This window comes from Patagioenas fasciata, chromosome 19 (assembly GCF_037038585.1).
Source record: "Patagioenas fasciata isolate bPatFas1 chromosome 19, bPatFas1.hap1, whole genome shotgun sequence".
NCBI classification, from domain to species: domain Eukaryota; kingdom Metazoa; phylum Chordata; class Aves; order Columbiformes; family Columbidae; genus Patagioenas; species Patagioenas fasciata.
The window spans coordinates 8,216,040-8,238,908 of NC_092538.1; the positions used below are offsets into that span (position 1 = coordinate 8,216,040).

The 22,869-nt window shown below is 42.7% G+C and overlaps 1 protein-coding gene across 4 annotated transcripts; it reads left to right on the plus strand.

Moving 5' to 3' along the window:
• The first annotated feature begins 868 nt into the window (after positions 1-868).
• On the plus strand, positions 869-22,867 carry RABGEF1 (RAB guanine nucleotide exchange factor 1). Of its 4 annotated transcripts, none has more exons than XM_065853079.2 (10): positions 869-1,010; positions 8,130-8,315; positions 10,660-10,826; positions 11,827-11,946; positions 14,660-14,829; positions 16,798-16,879; positions 17,660-17,792; positions 18,189-18,280; positions 19,426-19,682; positions 20,705-22,867. In XM_065853079.2, the coding sequence occupies exons 2-10, from the start codon at positions 8,137-8,139 to the stop codon at positions 21,101-21,103; spliced, it is 1,599 nt and encodes a 532-aa protein (XP_065709151.1). In that variant the 5' UTR covers positions 869-1,010; positions 8,130-8,136; the 3' UTR covers positions 21,104-22,867. The 4 variants fall into 4 exon arrangements, with proteins under 4 accessions (XP_065709151.1, XP_065709152.1, XP_065709153.1 ...); XM_065853080.2 differs by having other exon boundaries at positions 14,663-14,829; XM_065853081.2 differs by lacking the exon at positions 11,827-11,946.
• The last annotated feature ends 2 nt before the right edge of the window (positions 22,868-22,869 follow it).

Sequence of the window (22,869 nt, forward strand, 5' to 3'; positions counted from 1 at the left end):
TCAGTCCAATTAGCTCATTCAATTTGAAGGAAGGACATACATTACACTGAAAATCATGGGAATCTGGCTGACCTGCTCTGCAGCCACTATAGTCCCTCTCCTCATTTTCCCTGTGATGCGACAGCAAATGGAAATGAAGACACCAGGGTTCGTTTAACAGCACCAGCCGTTAACTCTTTCATCATCGCTTCCTTTACAGGTGCACTTGAGCAGTGGCTGGTACCGGCTCATTTCGGTTCCACTTTGCACCCACCCAGAATCACAGACTGGCTGGGGTTGAAGGGACTGCTGGAGATCACCCAGTCCAACCCCTGCTCACGCAGGGTCACCACAGCAGATCACACAGGGTCACGTCCAGGCAGGTCTGAACGTCCCCAGAGGAGACTCCACAGCCTCTCTGGGCAGCCTGGTCCAGGGCTCTAGCACCTCAGAGAAGATTCTCCTCGTGTTCAGATGGAACCTCCTGTGTTTCAGTCTTCATGTGAAGCAGCCCAGAGAAATTGCCTCAAAGCAGCACTCAAAAAGAAAGTTTCTGGATTTGCTTAGCTGGCAAAAAAAAGACACTGTGCAAATGAGAAGGGGAAGAGGAGTAAGTTGTGAGTAGCAGTAGCTATTTCTCTTTCTGCTGCTGTCAGCATCAGGACCCAGGAGCTGAGTTTGGGGTAAAACCACAGCAGCTGCTGGGAGCTGGGGCGGTGTCTGAGGGGATCTGCTGCGGAGGGTGGCTGGAAGGGCAGAAAACCAGACTCTGAACAGAACCACACGTCGATACGCCCACACACCCCGAATCTGTTCCTAGTTCCCATGTGAAACACCCCAGTGCCGCTCCCGCCGCCTCCCCGCAGCACGGCCTCTGCCACCGCTTCCTTCCGGGACAGCGCCCCGCCCCGGAAGCGGGGACACGCCCTTCCGGCGCCACCGCGGAGGGAAGGAGGCGCCGGGCCGCCGTGAGGAGAGCGGAGCGGAGCAGCGCGGAGCGGAGCGGCCGCCCCCGCCGCCCGGGGCAACCGGTGAGCCGCGGGTCCGAGCCGCCGCGAGTCCCTGTCAGAGGCCCCGCTCGGGGCTTCCCCGGTGCCGCTGGGCCCCGCTGCGGGAAGGGGTTTCCCCGCTGAGGGAGGTCCCCTAACCGGTAGTGACAGTTCGGGGACTGTCAGCGTCCCCCCGCGGCCTCTCCGCCGCCGGTTGTTATAATTCGTTCTAAGTGTCGGTGTCACAGCGTCTGAGCCGCCGAGGAGGGTGGGGGGGGCACACCCGGCCCCGCCAACCCCTGTCCCCATCAACCCCTGTCCCGAGGGTTCTCCGAGGGGCACAACAGGATTGGGCTTCATGCACTGGGGTGCAGAGAAACTTAACGTTTGCAGTTCCTAAAACTATTTTTATAATATTGATATTTATAATTATCATTATTTAATTTAGTGGGTGTGTTTCAATAATCAGAGTGAAGGTGTCACTGATAACTGCAAATCTGGCCCCTCCGCCTTTTTTCCTGCGAAGTCCCTTGTGGATCAAGGGGTTTTTGAGTCTTTGGCTGTAAGTGTTACCGCTGCATGGCAGCTTATTGTACGATGGGGGATCAAAGTCCTTTAAACTCAAGTCGAATGGAGTCTGGAGTATATTTAAGATGCCGAGCAGCACATTTTGGATGCTTTTGTAGGTGTTTGTCCTTGTTTGAGCACCTTGTGTAGTGTTCAGGCCGTTCCCCTGGAGCAGGGAGTGGCTGGATTTTCAGAGAGGGTGTGAGATGCTGAGAGGTGAATGATGCACTCGGAGTTATGAAAAACTCCCCAAGGGAGTGGTTCGGCGCTGTCCTAAATCCGGCTGGGCTGCCCTGGTGTGTGGCAGAGCACTGTCACTGGTGCGGTGGGTCAGCTGAGGGGGTTGTCACAGGCTAAATTCAAATCTTTATTATTTGGTTTTTAGGCTGAGTGGGGCCTGAATCTGGTCAAGTGTTGGGAATTACTGGCACTGCACAGTTTTGGAAAAGGGGTGGCATTATGGAAGTTGTGGTTTAAATCCATTATTGACACGACTTGCCGTACTTTTCTTGTTTGGTGTCACGGTCATGAAAGTATTTTCGAAGCAGTGCTTTGCACTGGCAGCTCCTTGTGCCAGCGCTCTGGCACTTGTACTGAGTTTTCCAGTTACTCGAGACTCCTTTTGAGACTCAGGACTGATCAGCACAGAAGGACAGAGGCTTTCCAGGAACAGCACTTTACCCAGGAATTGCATGTGTTGGTCTTCTGGGCATGGTCACACAAGTGTTTTGCAGAGGGGAGGATTAGGAGGAGAATCAGAACTCAGTGGAATGCTTTGCTGACAAAAAAACACAAAGCAACGCACAATAGAAGGGAAGAATAGGAATAGAAAGACAATCATACCAATTCATAAGATCACTTTACATAACAGTCTGTGATTATAAGCTTGAAGATAGTCAGTGATTCTGGTGTTTAATTTTGTTTTGCGGTGTTGTCTAGAACAGCTTTCTCAGCTCCCTCCTGAAGTTTACTATATAATCCCCCGTTATGTGTTATATCGTGTTTGTGAAGTCCCATTACAATGCTGTCAGTAACAACAGATATTTTGAAGTTTTTCTCTGATGTTGTAGCCAACTTAGTTTTAATTTGTATGCAGCTGAGCGTGGTTGACATGTTGGCAGAAAACAGCGTGTAGAACCCAATCGCTGCTGTTTCTGAGGGGATTTTTAGGAGTTTTAGCCGATCATATGCTTAATTGAATTCCCAGACAAGCCCTACAAAGCGTTTTTTAGATGTTTCTTGTGATTTCATTTAAAAGTGCAACTATGAGTCACATGTAGATGGTGAGACAGTCTGTTAATTCATGAATAGATGCTGCTTCTAGCTGAGCGGTCATTGCCACGGGCAGTAGTTAAGAATTTGATGCGGACAAACAAAACTGTAGCTTAAGATCTACACTGATGTTGGAGGGGAAAACGCATCTTTAAGTTGAAGTGACTTGTGAGCTCTGCGGATGGAGGGGTGAAGCCTCCTGGCCTTTGTGTTTCAGAGGTTTTAATTAGCGGCTGCCATTTCCCTGCCCAGTTTTCAGGTGGTGAATATTTCCAGGTGGCTGATCCAACTGTGTGTCTCTCATCACAGTTAACAACTGTTTCTGTTCTCAGGACCACTAGTTAGAAACTCATGCTGCTTGTACTAGGAAATAGCTGCTATAGCTGAGATTTCTTAATTGCAAGAGAGATGCACATTAAACTGTGAAGACTCATATGGTCTATTCTGCAAAGCAACCATGGTTCTTAATTTGTAAGTTGTCTAATGGCTTTTGTATTTTCTGTTCATGAGTCTCTTAGATCATATTGCCCCACCCTTTCCTTTAAAGAAAATTAACTCATGGTTAATTACTTTTCTGCTAATGACATGCCTGAGTGTTTAGGGTTACACATGAATCATGACTCTTTCAACACTTACATGGCTTCTTAATAATTTTGTGGCATTTGAGTCAGTGGTTGCTTTTTGGGATAAATATGTTATTTTAAGATTGTTTTTCCATAGGCAAAATTTGTAGTTAAGAGACCTTAACCCAGTCCCACCCTTCTACTCCCTCAGTTTTGATGCGCTTTCTAATCTACCTCGTCAATTTATTCTCAGGAACTGAAGTTGCGGCAGTTTTAGGTAGGACTGGCTACTCTCCTAATCCAGTGTGAAGTATGGTGTTCTATCCGTGCACCAGTCAAATGGAAACCAGCAACTGTTACTGTAAGAATTGTGTTTTTGGAGACTTCCCCAATTGTTGTTCTTTTCCTGCTCTGGGATGGCCATTGCAGTGAGTGACGCTGGCTCAGACGTTGTGAGCACTTTGGTATGAGGAGAATTAATGCAAGTCGCTCATTAAGTGCTCTGAAGAGTCAAACTTGAAGAGCCAAATCACGGCCACTGAAGTCCAGTGAAAAGAGTGGTGTAGGTTGTTGCTAAGGGTTGTGCCGAGATTTTTTTGAGAAAACTGTTGATTTCAGCAAGGTAGAGTAAGGTAAATAGATGAGAGGAAAACCTCACAAAACAAAACCACCCCAAAACCAGAAGCCGAAGGCAGGTTCGCACCTTTGTGTCAGCCTGCCTGTTTCGAGTCTGTTATGTGATGTCTTTTCTTGGTTTTAGATAAGTTTAATGAACTTTGGTACCGATATTGAAACTCGTTTACAGAACAGTCTTACAAAGCCAGTGCTTTAAATTTTAGATTTAGCATGCAGAGTTTTTTAGAAACTGTTTTTCATAGCTTGTAATAATTTTAAGTTGACTTGCAGTTACGTCTTCCTAAAGACGTCTGTAGATTGATTAAATGAGCCCCCTTTCTGCTCAGCTTTGCTGTGTGAGCTTTTTCAACCAACTCTTCCATCAAAGGTGACCTGAACAATCCAGGGCTAATAAATAGTTGATGAAGAAGTCGGTATCTTATCATTGTGGCAGTGATGCGATGTGCATCGACAATAAAAGGATCTGTTTGCCTTCTCTGTCCCTGGGAGCAAGGTAGGTACATGTTAGAGAGCAACAAGAAAAACAAGCTGGTGGTGTCTGAACTCATGATAAATCTATACTACTTCTAAACCTTATTTCACACACAGTGCTTTTCCTGAAGCCAGAGCTGTGTCTGCAGTCTTTGGAAACCCCGATGTGTTATGAAAATTATTTTAGGTTTACTGCTGAAGAGAGCGCCTTATGTAAGTGTGGTCTTTCATGTGTGTGTTAAATCAGCCCTTAGTGACAGATCCAATTTTGATGAAAGGAGCCCCTTTTTTGTACCACATGAAAGCTAAGAATGCACTCTTTGCTGTGACTATGATACCTGCTTTAGTAAGTTTACTATTAATTTTTCCAGCCATTTTGTAATCTGGTCAGTGTGAAAGTTAAAATATAATCTTTCGCTGTTGTTGAGAGCTTTGAGTCTGATATGAAAGGTACTATGTCCTGGAGCAAAAATTGCTGCTACTTCAGTCCGCCTTAAAGAATACTGACAAAAATGGCCCAAGGATTTATGGACTTAGAATTATGGAGGGAGCGCCTTATGGAAACTTAGAGTTGGTTTTGTGCTTTATGTAACTGGCCTGCATGTCAAGATATCAGGTGTTGGCAAACTTTTGGGCTCTGTTCTTATCCCATAGTTTTAATTGTGAAATAGCACTGATGATGAAGGGCTTATCTTTAGTCCCATGGGAATGTAATGAAAGATCATCGCGAGGGGGGCGGGGGTGGGATATAATATCTGGTTGCCTCATTTCATGTCAGTGCAAACTGGTTAGTTCTGCACTGACGTTGGTGAACTTCGCTGTCTTTTTATATGAGCAGCCAATATGCCAGAGGTTGACTTGAGATGGATTTTTCATATTCAGTATATTCAAACTTGTTGAGCTGTTCGTTAAAATGTAAGTGCTGACCCGCAAAAGTTGGCTGTGAAACTCTTTTGTAATGGCTGTGAAACTCTTTTGTAATGGCTGTGTGTGTTTAAAGGAAGCAGAAAGGCTTTGCTTTAAGTGCAGCATGTGATTTCTGCATATTGATTCAGGGTGACCTCTTTTGTCCCTGGATCTGAAACTGATGTAACTGCAATCGAAAATACTTGAAAGGGAGGCAACTGAACAACTTGCTTCTAGTGGCTTTGCAGCTGGTTACAAACCTCTCCAAAAAGAATGCAAAAAGATTAATCTTGCTACTAAGAGACCTGCTTTGCTTACTCCAGGGAAAGCTGCTGGACTTTGACACTAAACAGAACCTTATTTTCGGTTCTAATGTACTCAAAGGGGCAGCAGGATGGCAGGGTAATTGTGCCTGAAACTCTGCGGATACAGAAAGGTGATTTTTTTGTGCATCTGTGTAGAGATAGTGAAAGTGCACAACTGGATAGAAACCGAGTATGCAGTTGAGCTTTCAGAAGGCAAGGCGGGAGGCAGGGTCATGTATTTCATTCTGTTCCTTTAGCTTTCAGACAATCTGAGTGTCTGAAGCGCGGTGCTTTTAAATGAGAGTGACGGACACCTGAATTCATGAAACTGTGCTACAAGACTGCATTTGCAAAACTGTTGTAACTTACTCCATTGCAGAGGGTGATAGGATCAGGGATGTTATTTCCTTGGGTGATGAGGTCGGCGTAAAATTTCTCTGTAGTTTGTGTTATGAAGAGGTTTTTATCTGTTCCGTCTTTATTAGCTCCCTGTAGTATACAGTGAAAACATTCACACTGATCAGCTTTGTCATTAATGGCAATATTGCAGATTTTATACAAGGTGTGTTTTCTAGTACAGGCACTTACAATGGAAGTTTCTATTCAAAATGCTGCTGCAGCTTCTGTTTTTAGGAAGTGGCCTTTAAACTGGATCAGGAGCAAGTGAGGAGTTTCGAGCTTTTGCTTCCCTGCTCTTTACAGAATTGGTGATAAAGGGCCCGTGTGATGCTCTGAGGATGGGCTGTGTTTCCAAATGCGGCCAACGTGCGATTGCTGTCCCAGGCTGTGCAGCTGGAAAACATTTGATGTTTAATTTCTGGTGTGTTAGATAGATTGTGTGCTGCTTTTCTCCTAAATGAATACAGCATTTAGAACTAGAGTGAAGTAGTTGAAACATCCTTGGGAGCAAGCTGGCATGTGGGATGGCTACTGTCAAGCAAAAAAAGAAAGGGGAGGGCTGGATTGTTGGATGATGGGCTCTGCACAGTGTCTGTAGGCTTGAAAAGAAATCTTTTTGTTGCAATCACTATAGATAAATTCTCTAGAGCTGTGCTTTATACAGATGCCCAACTTAACTCTGGAGTGACTTGACTACCAAAGGACATGGAGGTGCATCTCATCCCTGTCAGCTCTGATACTTCGCTGTGCTGTGAAGACATGTTCTTTGAGGCCCAAGTTATGTTATCTCACCAGTGTGATTCTTTGCAGCGACATTCTTGGTCTCAGTACAAACCTATTTAGATTTTGTCTCTTGCTCAGTTTGCTTCTCTTTAATGAAATATAACAAGGGAAAGTGTAGAGTCTTGCATCTGGGTAGGAACAACCCCAGGTTCCAGTATAAGTTGGGGAATGACCTATTAGAGAGCAGCGTAGCGGAAAGGGACCTGGGGGTCCTGGTGGACAGCAGGATGACCATGAGCCAGCACTGGGCCCTTGTGGCCAGGAAGGCCAATGGTACCTGGGGTTGATTAGAAGGGGGTGGTCAGTAGGTCAGAGAGGTTCTCCTGCCCCTCTGCTCTGCCCTGGGGAGACCACACCTGGAATATTGTGTCCAGTTGTGGCCCCTCAGTTCCAGAAGGACAGGGAACTGCTGGAGAGAGTCCAGCGCAGGGCAACAAAGATGCTGAAGGGAGTGGAGCATCTCCCGTGTGAGGAAAGGCTGAGGGAGCTGGGGCTCTGGAGCTGGAGAAGAGGAGACTGAGGGGTGACCTCATTAATGTTTACAGATATCTAAAGGGTGAGTGTCAGGAGGATGGAGCCAGGCTCTTCTCGGTGACAACCAATGATAGGACAAGGGGTAATGGATTTAAACTGGAACACAGGAGGTTCCACTTAAATTTGAGAAGAAACTTCTTCTCAGTAAGGGTGCCAGAGCCTGGCCCAGGCTGCCCAGGGAGGTTGTGGAGTCTCCTTCTCTGCAGACATTCAAACCCGCCTGGACACCTTCCTGTGGAACCTCAACTGGGTGTTCCTGCTCCGGCGGGGGGATTGCACTGGATGAGCTTTCCAGGTCCCTTCCAATCCCTGACATCCTGTGATTCTGTGACTCTTTGGTGGTGACTGCAACTTGCTGCATTTCTTTTTTCCTCCGTTGCTTCATGTCTCTGTGACTATCAGAACAGCGTGCTGGTGAGATCAGAGAATTGTGCCTTTTTCCACTTGTGCACGTAGCTGTATGATGTACGGGTGACTGGTACTGGAGCCCTCGAGTGCAGTTTGCATGCCAAAGCAATGCAAAGTTATGCTAATGCAGCAGTTGGCTCTCAGGGCTGCGTGGTTATGTAATGGTGCCCTTCCTCCTGTTGCCTTTATTTTGTTGCAATGGTACTATTAAATAATTAAAACAGGTGACTTCTTTCTAAAAGGCAAGCCTTTGCAAGAATTGATTTCTAGCAGGCTGTTATCATGTTTCTGTCTTTAACCCTTTTCTCTTTAAACAGGAAGAAAATGAACCTGAAATCTGAACGCAGAGGAATTCACGTTGATCAGTCAGAGCTCCTGTGCAAGAAGGGATGTGGTTACTATGGCAATCCTGCTTGGCAGGGATTTTGCTCCAAGTGCTGGAGAGAGGAATACCATAAGGCCAGGCAGAAACAGATTCAAGAGGATTGGGAGCTGGCAGAGCGGTAAAGAGCCCTCTTTATTCCTTCATCTTTTACACTATGGTGACTTCTAAATACTATTCCTGTCTCCTGTTTTCTAGTCGTATTTGCTGTGGCTCAGTTGCATCATGAGTTCCCAAATTTGACCTTTCCAGCAGGAATTAAAATCTTCCTTTTGATGCAAAGATGAATATTTATGACATTCTAATTTAAGAGGCTTCAAAAGAAAATCTGTGCAGTAACAAATGTAAACACCCTCCACCAAATACTTTGACCTAATTTGCATACTGAAATCTGTAATTTTAACAGTTTGAAGGATGAAAGTGACAATTTTCACAGACTCACAGGATCAACTGAGTTGGAAAAGACCTCAGAGATCATCCAGTCGAACCCTTGGTCCAACTCCAGTCCATTGACCAGATCATGGCACTAAGTGCCATGTCCAGTCTCAGTTTAAAAACCTCCAGGGCCGGTGAGTCCAGCACCTCCCTGGGCAGCCATTCCAATGCTGACCACTCTCTCTGCAAAGCATTGCTTTCTAATCTCCAGCCTCAATTTCCCCTGGCAGAGTTGAAGCCCATGCCCCCTTGTCCTATTGCTGACTGCCTGGGAGAAGAGACCAATCCCCCTGGCTAGAACTGCCCTTCAGGTCGTTCTAGAGAGTGCTGAGCTCACCTCTAAGCCTCCTCTTCTCCAGACTGAACAAGCCCAGCTCCCTCAGCCTTTCCCCATAGGTCTTGTGTTCAAGTCCCTTCCCCAGTCTTGTTGCTCTTCTCTGGACCCGCTCCAGCACTTCAATCTCTTTCCTGAGCTGAGGGGCCCAGAACTGAACACAATACTCCAGGTGTGGCCTCCCCAATGCAGAGTACAGGGGAAGGATCACTTCCCTTGTCCTGCTGACCATGCGATTTTTGATACAGGACAGGACACCATTGGCCTTCTTGGCCACCTGGGCACACTGTTGGCTCATGTTGAGCTTCCTGTCCATTAGCACTCCCAGGTCCCTTTCTGCCTGACTGCTCTCCAGCCACTCTGTGCCAGCCTGGAGCGCTGCAGGGGGTTGTTGTGGCTGAAGTGCAGGACCCGGCACTTGGCCTTGTTGAACTTCATCCCATTGGAATCAACCTATTTTTCCAGTCTATCCAGATCCCTCTGCAGAGCCCTCTTGCCTTCCACCAGATTCTCTGTATGTACTTACCTTAATGTATTAGCGGGGTATACCAGAACTCCAGGAAAAAGTGCAAATGACTTGTGACATGTGTCTGTACTTGAGTCTGGAACACTTTAGTGATCTTCAGTTACCCAGTGATACATTAACCAAGATAATTAGGTGAGGAAAAGGAAGGAAAATAACAAGGAAAAAGCATTGAGTGCAGGGTTCACATCAAGCTGCCTGAAGGTGACATCTCTGGAAGTTGTCTGAACTTCACTTGGGTCCAAACTCACCGTTATGGTTTAGAAGCCCCCAGTTTTCTGGTATCTACCTACCCTAGACCCTGTTACCTTAGGCCTTGAAGTTATTTGTTTGGTTTTGAATTTCTTTTTACTTTTGGGAACAAATTAACTGGAAAGGCAGGTAGAGAGGAGTGTGTGAGACCCTTTTTGGCATAATCAGAGGGTGACAGGTAAGTGAGCACAGTACAGAAAACGTGTCATTTCTTTTTCTCTGACATAAATTTGGCTTAAACAGTTAATAAAAACTTCAGTATTCTTAAAGAAGATAGTTGTGCTGTCAGTCTTACAATGTCTATGTGCAATAAAATGGGGCATTTGAGGAATTCTTTAATCAGTAACTGTTCCGTTGGGAGATGCTAAAGGAAGAGATAAGCTGTGATTGTTTGCAGTAGTGGGCAGACAGACTTGACAGCACAGATAAGACGCAACTCCTGCTTTAAGAGATTACAAAGGCAAGACCATTTATTGTCCTGAGCTGGATGGATGTTTAAAGAAAATTGCTCAACCTTTTAGCATCTTGAAGAGCAATATAATTTAACCCATTTTATTCTTCCTGCATAGGAGGAAAAGTAGACATGGAAGGAGGAGTTTGTTTGCCCTTACTCCTCCTTTTGTACACGTAGATTAAAAGACGGACTTGGTCTTTGCAAAGCACTTACCAGTGTTGCAGTGAAGTGGTTCGCCTCGTTCATTCAAGCAAGCATATGTATTACCAAGACTTTGAAAGCAAATTATGACAGTGGTCTGTTTCCCAGAATATTTCTGAGATTGTAACAGGGTATTTGACTTGCTCAGCTGCGAGCCGTGGTTTCTATCTTCTGTAAGAGTAATTAATTTATTTATTGCACAGGAAATTAGCTTCTTTGTGCTGTTTTTAAGCACTTAAATTAGCCTTATGTTTTTCTGATTCCAGGCTTCAGCGTGAGGAGGAAGAAGCGTATGCCAGTAGCCAGAGTACCCAAGGGGCACAGTCACTGACCTTTTCGAAATTTGAAGAAAAGAAAACCAATGAGAAAACACGAAAGGTCACTACCGTGAAGAAGTTCTTCACCGCTTCTTCCAGAACAGGAGCTAAGAAGGGTAACTTTCCCCTTTGCTTTTAGTGGTTCTGTACAGCATATGAAATTGAGAAGTATTTTCGATAAACGTACTAAAAGGCAGAGTAATGCTCTGTGACTTGGCTTTAAAAAGTTGACATAATGATGCTTCTGGAGAGTGATATTTGAAGTCTTACTGAAAACAGGAGCTTTTGGGTGACGCCAAACAATCTTTTAAATAGAACAGTGCACTTCTAAACCCGTGGCTGTGTTTGTGTTAGTTATATAGGAGCTCTTCCACTAATGTGTAGTATAGATGTGTTCCTAGTGGTGGTCTACAGATGAGTGGAAGCATCTTGTTCGCATGACACATTTGTGCTCAGTTAATGAGTCAACCATAGTGTTGTACTGTGGTTTAAGACTTGAAGGGGCCCTGGCTGTCAGTCACCCCAAACAAACCAACGTATCAAAGTGTGAGAGAAATGCTGATATAAAGTACCAGGTGATGCTGCCAAAAGGGATCACTTCAACAGATTGAAGAAGAAAATTGCAATGTGTCAGCAGGGTGCCTTTAAATGAAAATAAATGCGAAAAGAAGCTTGTAGTGTTTACGCCTATGTGGGTTGGGAATATCAAGTTTATGGTTGGCTGAATGTTTATTCTACAGAATGTGTTGTAAGTAAGAATGATTAATGGCACTAGTGTCTTTGCATAGCAATAGCTTACATGGGCAAACAACCAAAAAATGCTAGACTGTGGAGGAGGCATTCCAGAAGAAAAGGCAGCGTTAATGTGTCTTAGCCTTATAGACGATGCATTTCTTTAATAAGAAATTCTAAATGTGTCTGAATTTCATCTTAGAATTTGCCTTGGTGCATCGGCAGCAGCCGGCTAAATGAGGCGTTCAGCTTTGTATTGAAAACTTGTTTTTATGTTAATTCTTCTCACTTTCCATATTTTCTTTCTTTGTTTTTATCCCCTTCGCCATCTCTCCGGACATGCTCCCGCTCTCGGTGCCTTGCTTGCTTTTGCATTTATTTCAGTGGCTCAAGAGAAAATCGTTAAGCAAGGACAGCTTGGGAGGGAGCGAAATGCTGATAACATTCTCAGGGATTTGAAGGAGATTTTTACTCCCTCCTGGGAACTGGCTTCCCCTACCGAAGGTAATGCGGTACAGCCCGAGCCCGCCGGCTGCCTGGGTTTAGTGAGCTTCCTTCTTAGCTGGGCTTTGCAAAACACAAACTAGGGTTGTGCCAGTTCTAACTCGTGCCATTGAATATGAAGACGACAAAAAAGGCAAGTCTAGCGTCTTGAGGTGAACTTGAATCTCTGATTTATTGCGTTTTGGTAGGGAGGATATAGGAATAGAGCTGAAGCTTCTTTGAGCTCTACCTTAGTGTGACATCTGAAGGATTATGCAGTTTGAAAAAAAAAAAAAGAAAAGAACTTTATAAGAAGTAGCTACATCTTGTGCTGCTTCATCTTTTTGTCAAAAAATAATTCCAGGTTGCCATTATAAACCTGATTATAAGTTGAAACTACTTCAGTTTAATAGTTCATACTTCAAGAACTTGTACATTCTCAAAACATCTCCAGATGTTTGTTATATTAATCAAGAAGACAATTTTAAAATCAAGGTAAAACGCACTGGTTTCATTTTAACCAAAAAGGTGCCAGAACCTGTGATGCAAACAGCTTTAGGATCTTGTCTGATGTTCTTTGCAATTCTGACGTGTTCTGCTGACTAATGAAGTTTGAAGATGTACCATTTGCAAATTAAATGAAGAAGACGAATGAGTGTGTGTAGCAGAGCTAATGACCACACTTCTTTTGTGGTTTTTCACTTGGACTCGGATCGTGACCATGGCACAACCATAGTGAATCACTGCAGTGCTGATGTTCTGCTGTGACTACATTTTCTCAAATGCCTTGAGAAAGATTTTAGTCTTAATAGTGTTTATTCTTTGTGCAGATGATCCTTTCTTAACTCTTCCCATACTTCCTTTTTGGCATATTTCCTCTACTAGGTTCTCTTAACTTGTTTGGATGGAATTTCTCTTCTATAATCAACTTCTTTTTAGTTAGGCTTAATTCTTTTAGAATACCTGACAGAGCTGGAAGTATTTTGTTGCTGAAAGTACATTTGTTCCTGCATTCGTTAATCTGCTTAAATTAACAGTAATCTGCCTCAGTTGACTACATCTCTCTAGTAACTAAAAAGTAATCTATTTGTGACTGTAGAAAACATATTCATATTCCTTAAGGTCAAATAGCAGGGCGAGGTTCATTATTTTTATAATACATTGAACTTAATGTTGAAATCACTGAATCTTCAGCTGTTCTTTGAAATGAAGTCAGTAATCAATTGCGGAAAAAATATCTTGTAATTCTACCATTTCAAAAGTTGCCATTCAGCTTGAATACGGCACAGGGATTCTACTTGGAATCTTGGGTATAAAGAAGGTTGGAGGAAACCCCCTCTGGGGTTCTTGTGTCACCACAAAGGAGATTGATTTGCACTTTCTAGCTTGATTGTTACAGTTGGAATGTAAATATTTGTAAAAACTTTTCCGTTCTTATCACTTAAACACGGTGAATGTTCTAATGGTACCTGGCCAAATTACATAGAGAAGGTTGTGCTGAAGAGATCCTGATGAGTCCTGTGCTTTGGTCAGATGGTCAGTGGATCGTACAGCTTGTAGTTCTGAATCTTTTTAAACACAAATAACAGCAAACAAAAAATAACCCCGATAAGCTACCTCAAGCTCCAATTCAGTATGCCAATTTAAATACACTAATCCCATCTATTTCCTTTTATTTTGGAGTTCTGCATGTACGCTTCTTGAAACAAGGATTTTTTTGCTGTGCATGTTCATATTTCCAGATTGAGATTTGTTTGTATCATGTTGATCACAAATATTTTAATGTTTTCTGTCTCTTTGCTGCTCACTTTTCATCATGTTCATTTACATCATCTCTGTTCAATCCTTCATTTTGAACAGTGTTGGCTGGAAAGTTGAAAGGTGGGTGAACTACATGTGGGTAGTGAAGGCGTTGGATCGGTACAATTAACTTGCAACGCAAACTTTGGACAATCAGACACGTTTGTGTGGAAAAAACCCCACGGTTGCAGCTCTATAAACTCGCACCCAGTGCTGTGTGCACTCTGTGTTCCTGGGACAGACCTGGCGCTTCTGCTCTTGCTGAAACACAAATGGCCACGTTCTCATTTACACGGCAGGTGGGATTCTGCGGCATCTGCTGCGTTTGCACCAACCTCCTGCTCCCGTTCCTTGTCTCGTGCGGCTGATGCTCCTGCGAGGTGGTAGGAAGCCGTCCCGGGGAGCTGATCTAGCTGAAAAAGAACCCCATAAGAAACATTTCTGACTGGAACTGCCCCAAACTACTTCTCCTGGTGCTAGTTCACGAGCCAGTTGAATTAATACTTGTGTTGGTGCAAGCGGAGGAGCAGGAATGTAAAGTTGAGGGAGAATGGAAAAGGGACCGCTCCATTATCTTAAACAGCTGCAGAATCCCATCTGAAAACCTTGACCTTAAATGGAGATCTCTTACCTGGGAATAAAAATGTGAGAAGCAGGAAAACAAACTCATTTTACAGTAATTTTCCAATATAAAAAGGCCATTAGTGTAAATGGGTATGTGGCTATACATGTTTCACTTCAGTGGAATACTCAGTTTCCTAGAGTTCTGTTTAGTAATATCCAGTGTTTCACTGGTAAAGCTTGAAAAATACGTGCTTATTCATCAGCACAGCTGAAAAAAAACCCCAACCTGGTATTTCAATCCACATTAAACCCTTCCTGAATTCATCCATCAGTGTAAAAAAGCTTATCTGATGTGCCCAAATGTTCCCAGCAGAGATCCAAGAAGCCAAGGCTCCCAGCCCTTCTATAAACAGGCAGGCGAGCATCGAGACAGATCGCGTATCCAAGGAATTCATCGAGTTTCTCAAGACATATCATAAACCTGGACAAGATATCTATAAGCAATGTAAACTATTTTTGGACACGATGAATCATAAAAGGGTAAGTTTTGCGTGCCTTTTACATAGATAAAATGGGGAAATTAGGGAGAGATGGAGAAAATGCTGCTTTTCTACCAGCAGTTTGGGTTTTTTTCTATTGTATACAGGAATATTGCATACAGAGCATCCCGACACGTAGGAAGTCAAGGAAGGGAGCCAGGAGACCTGCGTGGTTAAACAGGGAACTGCTGGGTATGCTCAAGTGCGAGAGGAGAGTTTATAGATCATGGAAGGAGGGGCTGGCCACTTGGGGAGAATATAAGGCTGCTGTCAGAGGGTGTAGGGAGGCAACTAGGAAAGCTAAGGCCTCCTTAGAATTAAACCTGGCGAGAGGGGTCAAGGACAACAGGAAGAGCTTTTACCAATACATGGCAAGTAAAACTAACACCAGAGGCAATGTAGCCCACTGATGAACGAGGTGGGTGCCCTGGTGACAGAAGATACAGAGAAGGCAGAGTTACTGAATGCCTTGTTTGTATCTGTCTGCTCTGCTGGGGGCTGTACTGAGGAGCCCTGTGCCGCTGAGGCCCCAGAGGAAGACAGGACAATGGAGGAGTTTGCTTCGGTGGATGAGGACTGGGTTAGGGAGCAGTTAGGCAATCTGGACATCCATCAATCCATGGGTCCGGATGGGATGCACCCGCGGGTGCTGAGGGAGCTGGCTGAGGTCATTGCTGGACCGCTCTCCATCATCTTTGCCAAGTCTTGGGAAATGGGAGAGGTGCCTGAGAACTGGAGGAAAGCAAATGTCACTCCAGTCTTCAATAAGGGCAAGAAGTCTAAAAAGTTATAAAGATAATACAGAATCAGACTGATTTTCTTTGGAGAAGGGGAACTTGACTGTGCTTTTTTGTTTTAAATATGGAATAAGAGTTACATCTTAATATTCCATATTAAAATAATGTTACTGGAATATTAATGTGTCTGTAGTGCCACCTGTGGTTGAAATGAGTCAATATTCAGCACTTTCTTTCCCCCTACCTTTCCTATTTAGTATGTAGTTACTCAAATTATATCCTCAAATTGGACTGGAAATTAAAGGGAGTTCTGCTGGAATCTTCCATGCAGATTCCACTTAAAAACATGTTGAAGTTTGGTGGTTTTTTTCTCTTGGAACTGATTCATTCCATGCAGAAAGTTTGTGAAAATAGTGGGTTTTTAATATTGGTTATAAATATTGAAGATACTCTCGTGTCCTGGTTCCTCGATAGTTCGTGCTGGTCAAAAAGAAGTCTTTCTCAAAATGTACAGTTTGCTACTACACATAAACCAGGCCTAAAATGCAGCTCTGCCATCAGAGCCGAGACTTGATGTTCAGGGTAGTAGTTTTTGGCCTTAGAGAATTCAGAGACTAAGTTTTCCTTCTTTTATTTTTGTTTTTACATATAGTTCTATACTGCTATTTCAGTGCCTTGATCAATAAAGTTAATTTTAACCCCTCAGACCTCCAGTTTGTTCTTCAGTAGCTCAGCTAATGCTCAACAGGCACTGTTGTTTCACAAATAACATTGTGAATATATTTCATAGTAACTTTATCATTGGAAGTGTTTACTGTATAGATATTCTTTCAGATATATGGTTTATGGTTTTAGTTTTTTTATATACTGTATATAATATTCTAAAAAGTTACAGACACAAAATTGGGAGCAAGCATTTTGCCGAACAGTCTGTTATTTTGTCGCCATTACTCAGGGATGTGTCTGGGGAAAATGGCATTGCACCTGTCCAGCTCCATTGCTAATAAATAACCAGCTGTTCAGCAAATAAACTAAGTCTGTCACATGTTAAAGAGCCAATGTATCTTGGTTTCTCGTATTTTTTAATATAATTTAGCCAACATAAACACCTCTGATGATATATTTGCATTCTCAGACTGTTAGTGCGGCTGGACACATTCCTGAAACAAAACATCAGAGGCATTGCTGCCATTTCTTCCGCACATCCATGCTTAATTCGTTCTTTTTTACAGGACTTGAGTATTGAGGAGCAATCTGAATGTGCCCAGGACTTCTATCAAAATGTAGCAGAGAAATTACAGACGCGTTGGAAAGGTATCTCGTATCTTACTGCTGAAAAGCAATGATTTGAGGGTAAAGCCTCCTGCATTTTTATGTAAAAACGAAGCATTCCTAACCAGCTTTCAGAAATGCTGTTAAAAATTCTAGTACCGTAGTTAGAACTATTCCCAGCAGCACTAGTTTGGTAAAGTTTTGCAGTCTAAATGATTTGTTTTAACAGGTTTTTCTTGAACTCTCCATTAAATGTGGGTCAGTTGTTTTCATTTCTTGTTTAAAATTCAATGCTATTTGCTTAAAACTGAAGTCGACTGTGTAGCCTCAACCCAATTAACAGGCTGTGAGCCTCGGGTTACACTGCCCTGCACAAGAAGCCAGTGAGAGGGGAGTGTTGCTGTTGCAAACTGCGTTGATGTGCCTGGTATGTAAATGGCACAGCTTAAGCAGACCCAGGGATTTTTTTAGACATAAACAGGAACACAGGACTTGGAAGACCTCACTGGATTTGTTCTCCAAGACTCTATTTTTGAGCAATATTCTTGTAAGCTACAAGCAGCTGAACCTAATTTGTGTGTTGAATGTGCTTCGTTGTGAGCCTGTGCACGTACTCACTTTGGCATGTGCTGTTCTCACCGTTATTGTATTTTTACTTCTGCTGCACAGAGTGAAAATACTCCAAATATATCCATTCTTTATTAACTCAGGTTGTCTGAAATCAATAGCACTGATTTGGTGGCATTAGGATCAAACTGTATTTAATCTTCCAAACAGCGGAATACTTTATTTACTGTATTGGGTGGGATTTGTGCCTTTCAGCGCCCCCTGAAAAGGTTGAGAAAGCAATGGATCAGATTGAAAAATACATTATGACTCGACAGTATAAATATGTCTTTTGCCCTGAAACAACTGATGATGAGAAGAAAGATCTTGCTGTCCAGAAGAGAATCAGGTAAGACATTGAAAGAAAAATAGTTGAGCAATCCGCAATCTGAATGAGCTCTGAATCAGGCACCTTAAAAATCTTTTGCTCTCTATACACAAATGGCAAGTTTTATAACCAGAAAGAGTTAAAAACACTTCAGTTAAAAGCAGAAAGAATTAATAGAATGAATAACGAAAGCTACTATGCTAGGAAAACAAATTGGTGTGCTTTTGTTACGTTATAGCAAATAAAGAAAATATTTTTTCTGGAAATAAATGATGTCAGTGGAATAAACTGGCTTAAAACTGGACTAGTGCCGCATTGACACAAAGCGCTCCTTGTGCGTTGAATTCAAGAAGCGGCTGTTTTCAAACACCTGAATGTTACTGGCACGGAACGGTTTGACATTTTTTCTTGTCGTAGGGCTTTGCACTGGGTAACTCCACAAATGCTGTGTGTTCCTGTTAATGAAGAAATTCCAGAAGTCTCTGATATGGTTGTAAAAGCAATTACAGGTTTGTGAACGATGACGTTTACATTCACAGCTTTGGATTTCTGATGTCTTGTTCACAGAGATTATTTTCTGCCATCATCAGAAGGGGGTCCAGGCTGTGAGATTTGCAATAGTCTTTGCGGTGTTGGATTAGTGAAGCGGGTGTAAGTTTTCCATCACAGAAGTGCTCAGGCTTACCTGCTGTATTTCAAGTACTTGGGACTAAACCAAGAGAAGGTTGAATAAACTGATACCTTTATGGAACATGGGTCCAGATAGGATGCACCCGTGGGTGCTGAGGGAGCTGGCTGAGGTCATTGCTGGACCGCTCTCCATCATCTTTGCCAAGTCTTGGGAAACGGGAGAGGTGCCTGAGGACTGGAGGAAAGCAAATGTCACTCCAGTCTTCAAAAAGGGCAAGAAGGAGGACCCGGGTAACTATAGACCAGTCAGCCTCACCTTCATCCCTGGGAAACTGATGGAATGACTTCTCCTTGGTGCCATCTCAAGGCGTATCAGGGATAAGAGGGTCATTAGGGGCAGTCAACATGGCTTCACCAAGGGGAAGTTGTGCTTGACCAACCTCATTTACTTTCATGAGGACATAACAAGATGGATGGATGATGGCAGAGCGGTGGACGTGGTCTACCTTGACTTGAGTAAGGCACTTGACACAGTCTCCCACAACATCCTCACAGCTGAACTGAGGGAGTGCAGTCTGGACTATCGGGTAGTGAGGTGGACTGGGAACTGGCTGAAGGGAAGAAGCCAGAGAGTCGTGGTCAATGGGCAGAGTCCAGTTGAGGCCTGGATCTAGTGCAGTGCCTCAGGGGTCAGTACTGGGGCCTATATTATTCAATATATTCATCAATGATTTGGACGAGGGAATAGAGTGCACTGTCAGCAAGTCTCCTACTCTGCAGACATTCAAAACCCACCTGGACACCTTCCTGTGTAACCTCAGCTGGGTGTTCCTGCTCTGGTGGGGGGATTGCACTGGATGAGCTTTCGAGGTCCCTTCCAATCCCTGACATTCTGTGATTCTGTAACATCAAGCACCACAGATAAACCTTATGCAATTCCAGTATTGTCCAGTAACTCTCCTACTCACTCAGGTGTCTGATTAATAAGGTTTTAATGATTTGAGAACTTTTTTTTATCTTACAGACATTATTGAAATGGATTCAAAGCGCGTCCCTCGTGATAAATTAGCATGCATCACCAAGTGCAGCAAGCATATATTTAATGCTATTAAAATCACAAAAAATGAACCGGCTTCTGCTGATGACTTTCTTCCAACACTTATATACATTGTTTTGAAGGGAAACCCACCCCGCCTGCAGTCTAACATCCAGTATATAACACGCTTCTGTAATCCAAGCAGGCTAATGACGGGAGAAGACGGCTACTATTTTACCAACCTGGTAAGTGGGGGAATAGTGCTTATGTTTTAGATGGCAAGACTGTCTTTTATTTGGATGCTGGAATTTCCAATAAAACAAAAGCAGCGTAACATAGAAGGAAAATTAAGACTCCTCTTCAAATAGTGGTTGAGGTTACTTAGAGTACAGCGAACTCTTTTGCTTTATACCTCCTCTCTCTTCCTTCTCTGCTTTCCAAACCGGTCAATGCTTTGCTTTCTTTATAATATTAAATCCTTTAGTTGAACAGTCTGATACTAAGACTTAGGTATATTTTTATTCTGTAAAGAGATAAGTGCTTTTTATTCCAAAAATCCTGAGTTTGGGCTGTGCAGATGTTATGGATGCAAAATTCCCGGTTTAAGCCCAGAGTTTCTCTTGAAGGGGCTGCAAAACGAGGCCATCAATGTGTGGGGGTAAATGGGCTTTTTAAAGCTTCTGCAGGAGGCATTCGTTGATGTGCTTGTTTATATTAGAATGAATTATAATTATGAATCTGGCTTGGCTGCATTTCATTGTAAAGCAATTTTCGAGGGGAAAATACGTAGCTGAATGAAATACTTGGAATGTTAAAAATTCCTTTCAGGCGGAGAAGAGCATTCACAAGGTGAGATGGGTATTTGACATCCCTTATTTCAGAAAATGGAAAGCATAGCAGATCTCTGCTGATTAGATGATTAAATATTAATATAGTGCTCTTGTCTAGTTGTCATGTCTTGTTTTTTCTGGTTTCTCACCTCCAAAACACAGTGACCCTGAGGTTTGCAATGGACATTATCCAGCGAGTCGGTACCGTTCAGCTGAGATGGTGTTTCCCTGTATTATTCTCTGAGTTTTCACCTTCTTCAGACTTTGGGGAGAGGAGAGAGGCACGTGAACCATCTGATACTATTAATTTCTGGAAAAGCTCTTCAGGAGGCATTAAATAATACGATCAGTTACTGATCTAATGGCAGAATTAAAAAATAAAAAGCGTAAGTTCCAACGTGTAGCTCGCAATGATACTCACTCTGTTTTCTTTGCAGTGCTGTGCCGTGGCCTTCATTGAAAAACTGGATGCTCAGTCTTTAAATCTAAGCCAAGAAGATTTTGATCGGTTTATGACTGGTCAGGCGTCCCCAAAGAAGCAAGAATCCGACAGTTTTTCCCCTGATGTGTGCCTGGGCGTTAAGCAAATGTATAAAAACTTAGACCTGCTATCTCAGTTGAATGAGAGACAGGAAAGGATTGTCAATGAAGCCAAGAAGCTTGAGAAAGACCTCATAGATTGGACTGACGGAGTTACAAAGGAAGTCCAGGATATTGTTGAGAAATATCCATTAGAAATAGAACCAAAAAATCAAGCCTTAGCAGCTATTGACTCTGAAAATGTGGAGAATGACAAGCTGCCCCCACCACTGCAGCCTCAGGTTTATGCAGGATAATTCTCGCTCGTAACTTTGAAAAGCATCATTATCCTTACCTAGTACTATCTGCTACTTGGGAAGGGAAATAAATGTAAGGCTAAAAATCAGATGAGCTTAAATCAGTACATTTTTAAAGGTACCTTTTTTGTTTTTTGGTTAAGTGTAATGAATTGTATTTATTTTAGTCAGGTAGATTTCTATTAGGCTTTTGTGGGTTTTTGAACTGGATTTAAATTTTCTACACAAACCGGTGTAATTTTTAAGCAACACTAGTCCATTGGCATCTTTCCCGAAATCTTCCTTCCAGGCATGCACTTACTTGTTTTTAATAATTAGTTTAACTTCCAACATTGGAGTTCAAACAGAAACTCAAAAAGATACTAATGTTAGTCTGAGTTTATTCTGTAGCTGTAAAGATGACATATATATTGTAAAATATGTACAATTGTAAATAGATTTAAAATCATGTCTCCGCTGTGCATGACATCTTGTGTATGAGTGCAAATGATACAGAAGTGTTGTTCATTTTGGCACCTCTCAGTTAAGTTGCAGTATAAAGGCAAGTGCACTGTTTCGATAAGCTGGGTGGTATAACTGAATTACAGTCAGGCAGGATATTGTTGTAACCATTTGAAAACTTGACACTCATCCTGTAATCTGCTCTATATAAAAAAAAAAAAAAGTGCTATTTAAAATATGACATTTCTTCATGTAAACGCTCTCTTTGCTTTGTCAGTACACCTGGGAGCCCTCAGCCGCGCACCTAAGTGCTGATACTGCTGTTTTTGAGGAGAATGTTGAGCCGAACTTCAGAAAGGAAGGAAATATTTCTATTAAAAATTGCATCATGCGGAACCAAAAGGGGCTGGGGAGGAGGTAATGCAAGAGTTGCACCAGAAGTGGCTTTTTGCCTCATAATTTCCATCAGTGGGTTAGGTCTTGGTTGCTTTTTTGACAATCGTGGTAGATAAATAAGTTCATATAACTAGAGGCTGCTTTTTAGAAGAGCATGAGCCATTGCTCTGAGCAGAAAGGTGCATTTGATTTTCATGTAACATCAATTTTCTGATATTTGGTGACCCCTCTTAGCAAAGTTAACCTTGCTGAAGTATTGAAAATCAAGGTAAGAGGGCTTTATATCACTAGAAGTTTAATCAGTGTGTTTAATCAGCTCCTTCCACAAAAAGTAACCTCTTGCCAAATAACTTTGTTTACGCCAGTGAAACATTTTGTATACAATTTCAAATATCTTCCAGTTAATCTATTCTGCCATGACTTCTTTGTGTACCTGAGATATTGAACATAAAGCTGCTTTAGCTTAAGCAATGTTAAATTCTTACTATCAAGGAGGGAAGGACCTACCTCTTGATTACGATCCACTGCTTTAAAAACACTTATTTTAAATTTACACTGCAATAATTTCAGACCATAACTGTGATTTGTCCCTTTTTGTCAAATGTATTTAGCCGTCTGATCTATGCATTCCCAGTGTTTCGGAGATCACCACTTACCCCAAACTCCACTGCTGGTGAAGCAATGAGCTAATCGACTGATCACAATAAATTAGATGAGTTAATGTCTCCATATGTCACTACACCCAAATTGCTTAGGATCTGACCAGTGCTTGCAGTAAATAATACTGCAAAATAAAAGTCCTTATTTTCTTTACAAACACTAGGTGCTAATTCTGATATCCAACTCCACAGGTTTTGCTGAGGAGGAGGGAAGCAAACTTTCAACTATTGTGTAAATTGCCATATTTAAATAAAAATGCATACGTTATG

Excerpts from the sequence above, each read along its gene's own strand:
- RABGEF1 (XM_065853079.2), top strand. The coding sequence starts at position 8,137 with ATGAACCTGAAATCTGAACGCAGAGGAATTCACGTTGATCAGTCAGAG. Across the intron at positions 8,316-10,659 it reads GATTGGGAGCTGGCAGAGCG|GCTTCAGCGTGAGGAGGAAG; the intron begins GTAAAGAGCCCT and ends TTCTGATTCCAG. Across the intron at positions 11,947-14,659 it reads ACTGGCTTCCCCTACCGAAG|CAGAGATCCAAGAAGCCAAG; the intron begins GTAATGCGGTAC and ends AAATGTTCCCAG.